At 34.7% G+C, this 14878-nt stretch overlaps 1 protein-coding gene and 1 long non-coding RNA gene across 2 annotated transcripts; one reads left to right on the forward strand and one right to left on the reverse strand.

The window, feature by feature from the left end:
- Window positions 1-142: 142 nt before the first annotated feature.
- On the forward strand, window positions 143-997 carry LOC117240812. The gene is made up of 3 exons (XR_004494794.1): window positions 143-514; window positions 731-903; window positions 985-997. It is a non-coding gene; the product is annotated as an uncharacterized LOC117240812 (long non-coding RNA).
- A 3569-nt stretch (window positions 998-4566) lies between these two features.
- On the reverse strand, window positions 4567-14413 carry LOC117240810 (carcinine transporter-like). Its single transcript, XM_033506846.1, is given in 11 exon segments — window positions 4567-4929; window positions 5388-5563; window positions 5959-6039; window positions 6042-6172; window positions 6238-6341; window positions 7074-7179; window positions 7286-7478; window positions 8394-8652; window positions 8982-9177; window positions 9479-9739; window positions 14358-14413. Coding segments are annotated over 11 exon segments (1782 nt in total). The 3' UTR covers window positions 4567-4710.
- Between the last annotated feature and the right edge of the window lie 465 nt (window positions 14414-14878).

A 14878-nucleotide genomic window follows, 5' to 3' on the forward strand; every position in this document is an offset into this window, starting at 1 on the left:
TTTGATCCATATCATCGGTTATATCACCCACATTTTGGGACCTTACATTATTTATCTGATAAGTGAATCGAAATTTCTGTTAAAATTACTCAACCTCTTTTTTAATTTACGACTAATATTATTTGTTATTGAAATACGTTTTTTTAAGTTGGTTTAATTTGTAGAAAAATTATGTTCCTTGTCGGCCATGGATTCTTCTTGTGATCTTACGAATCACGGAAACAAGATAGATTTTCGATATATTTTCCTCCGTTTCGTTTTTTTGCGAAGGAAATGTAACTTTTCTATTGTCTGTAATTATTTACAGGTTTGCGATACTACACTATAGCTTCGTTTCTAAATGAAACGAATGTTTACAAAATCTCGTTATACAGGTGACACCAATGATCCTTTGTATATTGACAACTTCTTCAAATTCTGTCTTTAACCAATATTCTTTATTAATATTTAAAAGAATATTAAGTATACAGAAAATACGAAGAGGAATATTTGCGAGGACACTCTTGATTATTGTGTAAGTTATTCTGTTTTGAATTATAAATTTACCTCAAAGTATACTATTATTTGTGTAATGTTATTACCGAAAATGAACTTATGGAAGTATTCATTTATTTCCCGAAAATCGAAGGGAAATTAAGGAATTAGCGGAAAGCGGAATTAATCGCTATTACTTCTAAAAGAGGTATAAAGGGAAGCGTATAAAAGGGAGAATATTTTTCATTTAATTTAGGCTGACATTGATCCATCTTTACCGCTGGTTGCCCTCGGTTTGCTGTCTTTTGGACACGCCTTCCTGATCCTTGGCTTGCCAGAAACGTTGAACCAGGAATTACCAGAAACCCTACAGGAGGGTAACGACTTCGGCAAGGAACAAAGTTTCTGGTGGGTTCCGTGTATATCCTCGTAAGTATAGATTCTATAATATTCTTCCTCCGCCTTATGTCAATATAAATTTACTAATAATCGTTTATTTCAATTTGACAGGAGCAAAATGCTGTAAAAATCTTATAGAAAGAAGAAAGGCCTTTCAAATCCAGCGTTTACTGGCAGTGTTCAAAAAATGGATTGTACTAGGTTATAGCGGTTAGATTTGGCGACGGCGCGAAACTTGCCAGTAGCGCGAAATTTGCCAGTAGGGTGAAACTTACCAGTGGCATGAAACTTGTCAATGGCATGAAACTTGTCAGTGACATGAAACTTATCAGTGGCGTGAAACTTGCCAAATTCGTTGTAAATATAGTTATTAAACGTGTGCGTGTGATGTTAGATGTTAAGATATTACGAACGTATTGAGATTGGAGAGCTATTGAGAGAAACTAGGAGGAAGTATCGATTATTGCAGTGAAAGAGACAAGAATCGTCAAATTACACAAGGTATACGTTTAAGCAATTAATTGACGCTTCATCGACGAAGTAGCTTTGTTGCACACAAGATAATTTTCTTTAAAGTGTATCTTTTTTTAATTGGAATGACTGTATAAAAATGTGAAGAAATTTAAAGAATTAAGAACGCGGCATTTAAATTACGTTGCGTTCACATATTGCGATGTAATTATTTCGCGTACTATAACGTCGGTAAAGTGTTGGAAATGAGAAACGATTCAAGTATCTTATGTAAATGTACAATTAAATTCAGTATTGGATATATGTATTAAAGGAAGCGATATATAAGGAAATAATATACCATAGTATTTACGCATCTTTCGCTTTAAAAATCGAAAAGAAAGATCTATATCTTTTTCTTCTTGCTCTTTTTTTTCTTTTCTCGTTGAAGGAATACTCTAGTTGAATTGATTTAACTATGAAATACCGTGAATAACAAAGGATTGCCACGAGACTCGAAACACAAAAAGAGAGCTGTCTTCGCGCATTGTCAAGCTTTCAACTTGTCTCCTTTATTACGAATCGCCTTTGTATCAATATAGGTGATTCATAAATCGCCGACACTTGAAATGAGAGTTTCGATCGACTTTTAAACCGAAGAGTATTTTGCGTTCGCTCGATCAACGTGGCTTTTTTTCATCATCCATTTATGCATCAACACGTTGAATGCTTTGAAAACTCTGAGATCTCTGTTATTTAATTTAAATATATACATACATATATATATATATTATTCTAATGAAACATCAAAATTGAAATTCTTTTATGATATTTCCTTTTTTATGATCTTTCAGTATTAATACGAGAAATATCTCTATTTGATATATTTAGATATAATAAGAATATTACTTCTAATAAGTATCCTTGAATCCGTAATTACTGATCATTCATAAAATGGAATGCATTAAAACAATTAATTGCTAAGCGTTCATTAGCTACCATCATACCCAATTGAGATTATAAAATGAAAGTTGTAGGATCTTTTTAAGCAGGAATTTTTTTTAATACAAAGGATATTAACATAATGTTCGACATTCTTCCGAAATTGTTCTGTTTAAATCCAATGGAAAAAGCAGTAAATAATTTATAGAATTATATACAAATTTTAGAAGAAAAATTGATAGATAATGAGTTAATTTTGAAAATGCTCAGTGTTATGATCCGCGGTGTGTGACCTGGGCCGGGCAGAGAGTCGCCCGGCGTAACACTCAGGTTTAAATGTTACTTGAAACAGATCGAAACTCCGTCACGTGTTCAATTAGAAATAGTAAAATTCTGATTCGCGAAGAGACGCGAATATTTCCAATCTCGTTCCTTTCGATCCTCCGACCTGTTCGTCTTAAGCGCGCAATCTCCGTTATACCACCTTTAAACAATGATTCTAGCAACTAGAATCATTCGCGTACTTATGAGACTAGCCCCTGCTTTCAGTTACCGATTAAAAAGACATACTATTGTTCGTTGCAAATATCAGCTATCGTTCCTCAAAACCTGAGATTCTTTGAAATATTCCTACGCTAGAGATTCAACTGTACATAATTGTTCAAGGCTACAAGTTAGTTCGATCCTCGTGATGCAATGGATAATAATTCGATCGTCTGGAAAATAATTCTGGACGAAAGAATTCTCATTTAACCCTTGACGGTCGATGATTTTGTAAATCATGTACGATATCGTAATCAGGAATGAATTCTTTTATATTTTTAATCTTGAAATTACACAGGGCCAATACATATTAAGCTGAATCGCAAATAAATATTAAGGGAGTCTTAAGGAGTTATAATATCGACATTTCTTATCAATACGATAGTGATATAATAATGTGATATAGTACAGAGTGTTTCGTAACTGATGATTCTTCGTATTTTCGAGAAAATAAATTTTGAATATGTTTCGTGAATGTCGTGTGAACACGAGCTGACAAAGCTTCAGAATTTCATTCTCTCGAACGTCGTACGAAAATCTCTCGTTCTATATTTTCAACAGATCCTTTCACATAGTATTATTCTGTACCACTGGTTATTAACCACATTAACTAACCACTGGTTATCACAGTATCAATTACCAGACACCCTGTATAATACAGAATATTACTTCAAATATCCGTATAATGAAGCATTTCATTTTCTATAATTAATTATAATTAAGTTCGGCTGTTAAGGGTTAATACATTGTAACATAAGTGATCGTTATCGTAGAACTTCTAATTATAGGATGGAGTTAGATTAGACGTATAATGATGAACGAGGATCATCGAGCATTAATGTATTTAATTATAGAGATATTTAGCAGTTTATTTTTGTTCGGGGGATTCGTCGATGTGTGTGCAAATAAAAAGTAGAATTGTTTCTTATATTAAGGTTTATGGAAGTTTTATTCGGTGAATCAATCTTATGGACGTGAGTGTATACGCGAATATATACGTGAGTGATGATTATGAATACTATGAATAGGTTTCTTCAGATTGATTGCGTTGTTATTGGCACAACGACGAACACTGATCGTCATACGATGGCACGATTTGCTTACAATATTCTTTCCTTTCTTTTTTTCTTCTTCCTAAACCATAGAAACAGTCAATTAGAGTTATTTTTTTTTAAATGTACGTACAACTCGTTTTAGATAGATAAAAGTCCAGCAGTTGGTGCTGAAGAAATTATAACAATAATTTAAAAAGTCTTCAAGCTTGGATTTTATTAATATTGTACGTTATTTAAAATCGTACAAAAAAATATAACGAATAGATAAATAATCGTTAAAAATACGTGGATAATCGTTCAAAAGATATAAAACTGTTTCTTTTCACAAAGAAAAATTATCTAAACGTACTATTTTTTTAAATAAGATTTTGTCCAATATATTCCAGTAAAAAATGTTAAAAACATTAAAGGAATCAAAAATTTAAATCTCCCTAATTTATTATTTACGTAATTAATAAATTACGTAATTATTAATTTACGTAACATTTTCGATATTATTCTACGTAATATCTTTGAATATCAAATTAGCACCAACCGCTGAACGATTCGAACGTGCGTAACGCAAGTGAAAATTAGCATTAAAATTATAAAAGCTCTTAAAAGATAATAATAAAAATTATAGAGGAACACGATTTCTAAGCTCGCTCTTTTTAGAATTAAGGCTTACAAATTCTTAAACGTAAACGATAAAAATAAAAATTAATGTAGGAGAATAGAAAAATAATATGTTCCGATTTTTTCTCGTACAAAAATCGTCAGACTGATCCGCTTGTAATATTGTTACTTCTAAAAAAACACGAATCCTCCTTCGTGTTTTTTAATTGAATTATTATTAAAAATCAGATAATTATCGTTCACAGGAGTGATAGTGTTGATGTCCATTGAAGTGTGTCTTATGGTAGCAAGGCAACGACCAGAAATGTTGGTCCCTTCCGAATTCTTCGCCTTGCTTGATAGTCTGAGGAAGATTCTGGCCGACAGTTTCCGGCAAGAACAAAACCAGTGCAGCGCCAAAAAAGGACACCGTGCTGATAATGAGCATTGGAAATCCCTCCCAAATTGCAGCCTAATGAACAAATATTAATTTATATGAGCAAAGGTTAAATACCATGAAAATCTGGTCAAAGTATTTCTCATTTAAAAAGTTTCATTAGAAAGTTTCAACCAATATAGTTTCATATCTTAAGTTATTCCATCATTTTTTATTTTAAATTTCAATTTTTTGATTAAAGATCAGTTAAAGAAAAGCGTTGGTTGCAACTTCCAAAACGGGCTTTCTAGAAAGTGAGAAATATTTTGATCAGATTTTTATAATATTTAACTTCTTCAGGAAACAACTTGTTTTAAGGTAAGAAAAAAACTATTTTACATTATCATGAGAAAATTTACATGAGAGCTTTTTCATAATTTCTAATAGCGCTTATTGTATCTTTTGGAATAAATTAAAGAGAAGTTGAACGTGGATGTGCTTAGCGGTGTTTCAAAAATGTTGTAACAACAATAGTAGTATAAATATTTATTTACCGAGTCAGTGATATATGGCGCCAAAGAGTGTGCAACTATTCCGAAAATATGAATGAAAGATACGCCCTGCGATCTGACTGGCGTGGGCAGAAGTTCTGCTGCATACTGAAGACCAACATTGGCTGCCATGTTCAGACAGAATCGCGACAATATTGACATTACTAATTTCGCGAGCACTGGGGAATAAATAAAAAAATACAAAATTAATCCTGGATACACAATACTTGATTGTAAGTTTAATTAAAAATATAGTCCGATCGAAGCTTAATCAAAATCAAATTAAAATTTCACACAAACTTTAAACTTCTATAAATCTCCAAATTCTAGAAAACCAACATATAGAAAATTATTGCTTCTAAAATGTGCACACCTCTTTCAATTTCGCCACTAAATTAATTCCTAATAATTCCTAAATTCTAGTTCCATCAAAATAATTATTTTCCAAGATTAATACCTTCGAAGTTGCCAAAATTCTTTTACATTCATCATCAACTTAATTTCAGATTTTTCTCAATAATACGTCATTATAATCGTTTTAATTTTACTTTAATAAACAGATCGATATATTTACTGGAATGCAGCATAAGTTCAGCGATACTGAGTACACAGGTCATTGCCATCGTGAGAAATCCGCAGAGTCTACGACCCCACGGTCGAGCAACAGGGCGAGTAATAACCCAGCTGGAAGTTCTGTGGCACAGGCGATCGAGAACGACACGAACACCGAGCTCTGGATAAGTTTTAATGAATACACGTGATCGTCGAACGAGATCAGGGTAAAACACCTACAAGATTGTATCGGTTATTTATGAAGGTTTTATCGCAACATGAACTCGTATCTTATACTTGCCAGAATGCAACTAGAAGAATAGTGTTTCTCGCCAACCGTGGCGTTTTGAACAGATCGAGCAGCGTCGCTGATTCTTGAATTTTGTCCGGTGCCTCCATGTTACTCTGCAAGAATTTATTTCGAGAATAATTAACGAAAGATATAATACGAGTCGTGCCTTTAGCCCTTACACAGTTCAAAATTCATAACACACTGAAAAGAAATTTTATTTTCATTGTATTCGTCATTAATAGATAGCACGAACAGTGGCACTTTGCATTCTGTTTTATGGCATTAGTCGGCATGGCTTTTGATATCGAGATTTATTAATATAATGGGTGGTTGGTTGATTAAATACTTTTCTGATCCGAAATACAGTCGGGAACAAAACTAAGTGGATTAGTGGAGAAAATGTAAAAATTCATTTCAATCATTTGCTGAACTATCTGCATATTATTAGAAGGAAATATAATAAATAAAACTCAAGTATATGAGGCTGATACTAATTTGATTATACTTTCTTCACATCTATTTCCATTAACTATAGCAGCTTATTTTTATCCCCGATTGTACTTGTAAATTGTAAATATTTTATAATTTCTATATAAATTCCCAGATTTACTTCAAATTTTGTACGAGATCGATATAATACCACAATGGAATCGCGACAGTCAAGTTTCATTTCATATTTCATTTTTCATCGCGTTTCATTTTTAAAACCTGTCTATGCATGTTAAAATACATTCGCGAGTCTGTGTGTTTTCGACGCGAATCAAATATATCTGTCAGCACAGATTCAAGTACTGTACCGTATGATTTCGCGTAAGCTTTCTAGAATTCTATTTGATCGAACTTACAACTAATATATCGTAAATACGCGAGTCTGGATTTCTACGATTGATCCTAGCTATTCTCCGTAGTTTCTCAACAACCTTGTCCATCATCCCGTTGGAAACGTACCAGCTTGAACAGAGCAAATACGAGTGATATGGATCGATAAGTAAATTTGCATAAATCTCAAAGCGCAAGTTGAGAATTCGAATAATCGAACGATTAGGAGTTTACTTACCGGGCGTTCTCGGGAAGAATCCACGGTGTGATAGCGACAGATAACAGCGGTATGGCAGTAACGTAAGTAAAATATCTCCAGTTCGCGATATAATAGGCTATCCATGGTAAAATTGTACTGGCCACTGCGAAGTATACGCCAAAGGCGATATTCACGACCAACGTTCGTTTCGAAACAGCCATATATTCGAGAACTGTGGGATAATTGATCGTCGATGACTCTCGGAATAACTGATTATTATATCAAGATACTTAACGACGATTATTCTTTATGTTGCAGTAATAGAACATGGAAGATTTATCGAGTGAAATCAACTTAATTGTAGGATAATTGTAAGATTATAAATATAATTCCGATTTTAAATTAATCCGTTTACTCTGAAAACGTGAATTTTCCGAGTTTGAGCTGGTCCGTATAACAAAAAGCGCTACATAATACGCGTGTTTTGCTTCTAACGTATTTAAACGAATTACGTGTTGAAAATTTTGTGATAATTTTCATTTCGAACGAATATACAGAGTGGTTGGTAACTGATGGTACAAGCGGAAAGGGGGTGATTCTACGCGAAAAAAGAAGTCGAAAATATAGAATAAACGTTTTTCGTTCGAGGCTTTGTTTTCGAGAAAATCGACTTTGAATTTTCGCTCGATACGCGTGCACTTTATCGCGTCTCGTTATAACGGATCTCACTGTAGATCGTTGTCTCGATGGAAGAATTAAAAAAAAATTTGTATTCTATATTTTCGACTTCTTTCCGCTTGTACCACCAATTACCAACCACCTTGTATAACTCGATTTAAGAATATCAAGATATAACTATCCTCGACGACATGAAAATCGATGAAACGATCTTTAACAATAACAAAATCAATATATTCATCTCTGGTGGTGGCAAAAGCTCTTGAATCAAGAACTCGAACCGTATAGTTCAATCGAGTACAGCAACGTCAAAATTATCTTCGAGGAACAATTCATCAAAAATTTCTCACGCAACATCATCTTTCACGTAATAGAAACATTGACTTCATACTAACGTTATCTCTCGCGTGACTGAAACATTGGCTTATCGGTCGAACCTCTCGCACTTTCTACTTCGTAGAAGGCTTACCGATAATCAGAGGAATGTTGATACAGTTATCGAACGCCAGTCCAGTGAGAAACCTACAGACGGCGAATGACCAAAAACTATTTGCGCTGGCAGTGAAAATGGAGGCAAAAAGGGCGATACCATTGCAGAACATTAAAGCTGGGATACGACCCTTGTGATCGGCGATCCAACCGACTAGGAAACCACCGATGATGGATCCGCAGAAGAAGATGGCCTGCGCCGTTGATACGAGGTATTCTCGGTCGCATACCCAATCTAGCTAATCACCAAGGTTAAGAGTTAGTCAGCGAAAAACCAGATTCATATTTTTCAGAATATAATTTTAATCCTGCTGCGGTCTTCGAATTTTTATATCTCGATTCTGCTCGCAGTTCGATGAATGAAAGAGTTCTTTATGCTCTGAAAAAAACGTTCGCGTAAAATCGGAACGAGGAATTATCCGTACTAACAATTATCGTCTTATACTTTCTTTAAACTTAAGAAATTTACTATAACAAGGTTAGATTAGATCGGAAATGACCCAAAGAACGCAGCAGAAGTGTAAGAATTTCGAAGCATGCGATTCAGACAACGATGTGAATACTTCACCTCAGTTCCTATACTAGGATATGGAATCTGCGTAAAATTATACTCCCATTGAGTACATTTTATCGTTTTGTTTGTTTGGAAGCCCGATGAGCTCAGGCTCTTATCGCTCTTCAACAGCTCTGTGAAGTTTACGTCCTTCCGTTGACATTGTTCGTAATAAGGATAAACGTTCGTCACTGGAATCGCTATCTTAATCCTAAACATCCCATACGATAGATGATTGATCATTTTAATTATTAAAATAAGAACCAAAGTCCAGACAGAGTAATCCAAAAATATCTTGTATCTTATCGTGAAATTTTTCTACAATATTTTCTAATAATTTTCGAAATGTTCGAAAATTCGAGAAATTCCAGAAATCGCGATATCTCGCATATTTTTCACAATATTTTAAAGTCACTTTCTACGAACAATCAAAAATATCGTTCAAAGTTTAAAGGAGCTTTCGTTGCTACGTATATCTCCTTTTCTTTCTTTCCTTCATTATACATACTTACCTCTCTTCTTCGGTGAAATTCGAGTTTACTAATTCGTCTATCCTGCACCAGTGTTCCGTGGGAATAATCGTAATGAAAAATTGCGAGAAATACAGAAACGCGTACGTCGCGCCATAAGGTAGTAACGACAATAACAACAGCCATTGATATCTCCCGTAGTCACCGACATACGGCAGAACATCATCGAAACTTTCCAATCTTGGTCTCAATCGAGTCGCTTCAGTGGGCAATATAGAGTTACTCTTCTCGTCCTTCATTTCGCTGAAACAAAATCCATCCTTGATTTCCAGGCGTAGCAGTATAAAAGTCGTATAACAAAGTTTTCAGTCTTCTAGTCTTTGAAATAAATGTCATTCGGCAGTTCCTTTGATGTTTCACATTCTGTAATTCCAATTACAATGCTCCTTTCCTCTCCCACAAACAGGAAATTATTTTCTGACAGAACGCAGGAACAATCTTACTCGTCATTCACGTTTTCCCCTTCCATAGTTCGAGCAGCAAAGTCTCAATTATGATTTTAGATTTTGAAAGGCAACGGAGATGAAAGAGGAGACCCGATATGCTGATCGAAAGACGTTCGGAAATGAACTGAAAGAACGAGCGAAGTCCGGCAACTGTTCGCTTTGTTTTCGATTCGGTTAAACGTTAAATTAAGTGTAAGTGTTTGCTCGAGTGCCGGCCAATTACTGTGCCGGGAGTCAAGTGAATCGTGACACGCGACTCGTTCAAATTGAATTGCATACGAACCACGCTCGCGAGATCATCTTTAAAAAGGGCTGATTCGGTATACGCGGCGATGTCAACGTGATATCTACATGTCTGAGGAAAGTTTCGACGAAAGAAATAGCCTCGAGTGCTGGTTAATTGTGTTCGAGTTATCGTTTGGATATCGATATTATAGATTTGCAAATGAGATAGAAGAACCGAAGGAAAGTTTGTCGACTCTGTCATATTTAATTAAATGCAGGAGAAAAATTGAATGGAATAATTTTCTGATTAATATTGTTTGTTTATTACTCGTAATCCTCTTACCCGGCGACTTAAGGGTGACTTCCGGTTACAGTGCTTAACTAAACTAAGTTTTCGATCAATATATCGAACTCTATTGGAAAATAACCGAGAAAATTTTAAGCCATCGAAAGCTAAGAATAAATGAAATAATTGAAGGTTTTTCAAACCTGTTTTAACACTAATATCAGGGATATAAGAAGATGGTACTTCTGATGTATCAACGCAATTATTTGATTATTTACCATTCGTTAAAACAGACGGTCTTAGGGACTGAGGTGGTTAATTAGATATTGAAAAATTAAGAGAACGATTTCCAAGTTAAAAGTAAAATAATATATCGATCTTTCGCAAAATTTTTATATCAAATTGTTCATTTTCGTATCAGATAGAGCAAAAGGTTAAACTGATATGTTTACTTGAAAATGGATTCAGGGAAATTAACCATTTGCCAATTAAATTTAAGCGAATACGTGAAACAATATTATCATATGGAATAAACACGGAAACGAAATAGCTGACAGAAGAACCATCGATTTCGAGACATCGATTAGAATGACTAATGTCATTGTCAGGAGCGAGAAAGTGGTCGAGTGCTCGAAATAACTGACCTGTTTGGAAAATACGACAACGAGAAACGTTCGTGTCTACGAGCCATCGTGTCTACATAATAAATACTTGCGTGTGTACGTCTACACAAATGGCGGCATTTTTAAAATCAGAAATAGAGTATATTACCCTTGATCGTCCAAACGAAACAATTGCTTATAATTACAAGACATTTGATACAGTACTTTGAGAAATCAATATGCTACAATTTGTTGGAAACATTTAGCTTGCACATAAATCACATATGAGCCAAACTCATGCGACTGATAACGTTACATTGCACTGAAACTGAGGACTCGATCGATTCTCAAAATTCCAAATACAATCTTTTAAATTAATTTTCACTCGTTATCAAGAATCCAATCAAAATTTCTTTTTCCTAATTTATTAGTAACATTCTTAGGTAGAACTAATAATTATCGCTTCTCTTTCATAAACGATTATCAAAGCGAAAAATTAAATTCAGTCTATAGAAGAAAATGAATACAGAAGTTGAAACCCTTACCTGTCACCAAATGATTCTTCTATGTCTAATTAACGATAGTCTCACGACGTCAAAGTGAAACTCCAAACTGATCGTTTCTCGTTGCTCTTTGTTCAAAATATCGATCACGATTAATCAGGCACTACCAACCACATCCACTAATATCACTGTCAGATCGATTAACAGCAAGTTATGAAATTAGTAATTAAGGGCACCCTCGATCAAACCATTTTTCTCTCTCAACGTCACACTAAATCATGTCAAATGTATCTTTCCGTTCCAAATGTCGTCGACTAACTTCCAACGAACAAAATGTCTCAATACACTAAGTTCGATACCTTCGTGTTCTTTGTGGAGATAACCGAAGAATTTTTCCGTTATTGTAGCATTTTCGTTGCTGCTTCTTAATTTAAAAGTAAAGAAATAAAATTAGTTTGAAAAAGCAATTAAAGTAATTCACGTGGGTTTCTTTGAAGACGGCGGAAAATCGATGATAAAACGAAATAGAAATAGAAATAAAATAAAATAAAATCTGCGATTAAACGAATAATTAATACATGTTATTTTGAAAAGGAAATTGGCGATAAAATAGGCGAAAAACAGTTTCTATTAAAAAGGTTATACGAATAATCAACGCAGTTTGCTTCGAAGCAAAATTAGAATTGGCAATCGAGCGAATGATTGACGATTTATTTGGAAAAGTTAGCGGAATCAATGACTAAACAAGCGAGATTTCGTTAAACACACGATTTCCTTCGTAAAGAAAGAAAAAGTAGATTTGTTGATTACACGAATAATCGCTGCAGTTTATCTCAAAGAAGAAATAGCGCGGATGGTCAAACAGGCGAGAAACAAGGTTTCTCCGGGAAAAGAAAATAAAATAGCTGATCGAGTAAATAGTAAATACAATTTACCTTGAGAAAGAAGCAGACTCGAGCGATCAACACTGTTTCCCTCGAAGAAACGCTAAAATTAATGGTCAAACAATCAAAGTAAGTAATTTTTCTCGAGGATAAAGTAGGATCAGTAGTTAAATCAACAAGATTGGTACAGCTTCCCTTCAAGAGACACTATGATCAATATTTATACAGGCAGTCACGGAATCTCCCTTTCGACTGATCCAATCATTGAGTGAAACGATTGTATTCGATGAAATTTTCCTCGAAGATGAAGCAGAGTCGCAGATCCTTACGTAAACGACCGATCAAGTTTCCACGGCAATAAACCTAAATTCCCTGGCTAATTGAAAATATAAAGGAGACACGACCACATTTCCATTTAAAGAAATGCAATTGTTAGTTAAACAACGATAGGATTTTCTTATTCGAAAAGAGAGGAGAAAAATGTCCGATGTTCACGAAGTCTTGTACAAATATGAAGGGGAAACCGGCTCGCGTATCGCTGATATAGAAGCTTGCTTAGCGAAGACGAACACGATACTCGGTGACACGTGTTTGCCAATAAAAAAGGAGAGAATCGAAGAGAAACGGAACCAAAGGAAGAAACGTTGATTGACAGTGGAACCGGCGAAACTAGAAATAGTTTGGAAAACACGATTTTCCGATCGCGAACATCGAGGACCACGTGCTCGCGTTGCCATTGATCGAACTCCATTTAGGTTTGCGGCAAATCGTCGCAACAGCGACGTTGGTAGAACAGAGACACAGAGTTCTTCTGTCTCACAAAAAGCAAGGTGCATGCATATGTATTTCCTTGTTTCTCCAAAGCATAGTGGCGCCACGCCGGAAACCGGTTGTCCGAAGCCAGCCATACTTTTCAATGGTATTGAAATGAATTGTATTGTCGTCTTGTCGCGTACTAAAATTGGGATATATGGACGGTGTTAAAAATTGACGTTGAAACACAACTGATTTTTGCAATTTAAATAACGGATGTATTGAAACGAATTCAGTGGATTTTTCAGGTAAATTTGTCGTTTGTTTTACCGGGTTTGATCTTGGATCGACTTTAGTATATTTTTCATATTTAATTGAAATGGGGAATTGCGTTATGTTATTTGTTGATACTCTGTAGGTTAGAAATGTTAGCATCGTTATTTTAGAATTAATATTTACAAAAGGCATAAATGTAATTGAATTCTAAAGAGGATTAATTAAGAATGCTCAAGCTTTTTGTGAGATTCGTTTTTTCTTGCAAGCTACCTCTATAAATTAGACCTCTCCTGAAGGGACACGCAGTTTCGTCAACCGGTTTCTTCTAACAAGATTCGTAGAATTAGCTTTTTGCGAAGGGACTGATTTATGAATATTGTTTCTTCTGAAAAGACTGCTTTGTTACCATAAAAAGTCAAGGACAGGTTTTCGTAGTTTATATTCACCGAAATATTCACACACACAATAATTTCGAACAGTACGATTAACAAATTACTAGATATGTCTGTACAAATTTCACCTTACGCTCGAAGATACAAGCAAAGCGAAAATTAAATTTCCAAAATCAAATATCAAGAACAGTAAATAACTATATGCAGAATATTCTTCTAGCGAAAGACAGACAGTCTCTCTCTACTCACTATGTACATACGAAGAGAAAGATACACACTACATTCCAAACACATGTCCAAATACAGGAATGACCTCGTAACTTACATAACACCACAACTGAAGAAATTACACCATATAACATTGAATGTGAGGGATGTAATATGGCACATCAATTATCGAACAAAAAGTTTCATAAAATTCAAATTAAAAGAAATATGGGATCGCGAAACACACAACGGGTGTGCATAAGTTATGTACGTAACTTCCAACTTACACACATGCAATAGGTTTAACCGTTACTGGCGTTGATAATAACAGAAGCACAGTCATGGATCCGTTACCATGTCTAGCGTTGTTTCAACGAGTTTCATTCCCACTTGATTTAGTGTCGCTCCTAACCGCTGGTTCACGCAACAGAGAAGGATAAAATGAACCACGACAGATATACAATTACATACTTACGTACTATATGGTTCAAAGTCTATAAATAATATTGTAGACGGTATAATTAGAGGCCTTCTGTACTATTTCCGCACGCAGTAACGTCCTAAACGTATACACGGAAAACTTTAAATCGTAGCACAATTGAAGCCAGAAGAAATTTTAAAGTGAGCTAAAAAATGAAAAACAAGCCGAAGATTCAAGAATAACAGAATTACACTGGAAACTCTATTTGGTGGGGGGAGGGAGGGGGTGCGTTTGAAAATCGATCGCGTATTACGCGGTAGGTAGTAGTTGACTGATATGATTGGAGTCATTACGGATTATTTGATATCACTGTAACTTTTTGAATAA

Source organism: Bombus vosnesenskii, unplaced genomic scaffold (assembly GCF_011952255.1).
Source record: "Bombus vosnesenskii isolate JDL3184/JDL3185 unplaced genomic scaffold, Bvos_JDL3184-5_v1.1 scf7180000014958, whole genome shotgun sequence".
Lineage (NCBI taxonomy): Eukaryota > Metazoa > Arthropoda > Insecta > Hymenoptera > Apidae > Bombus > Bombus vosnesenskii.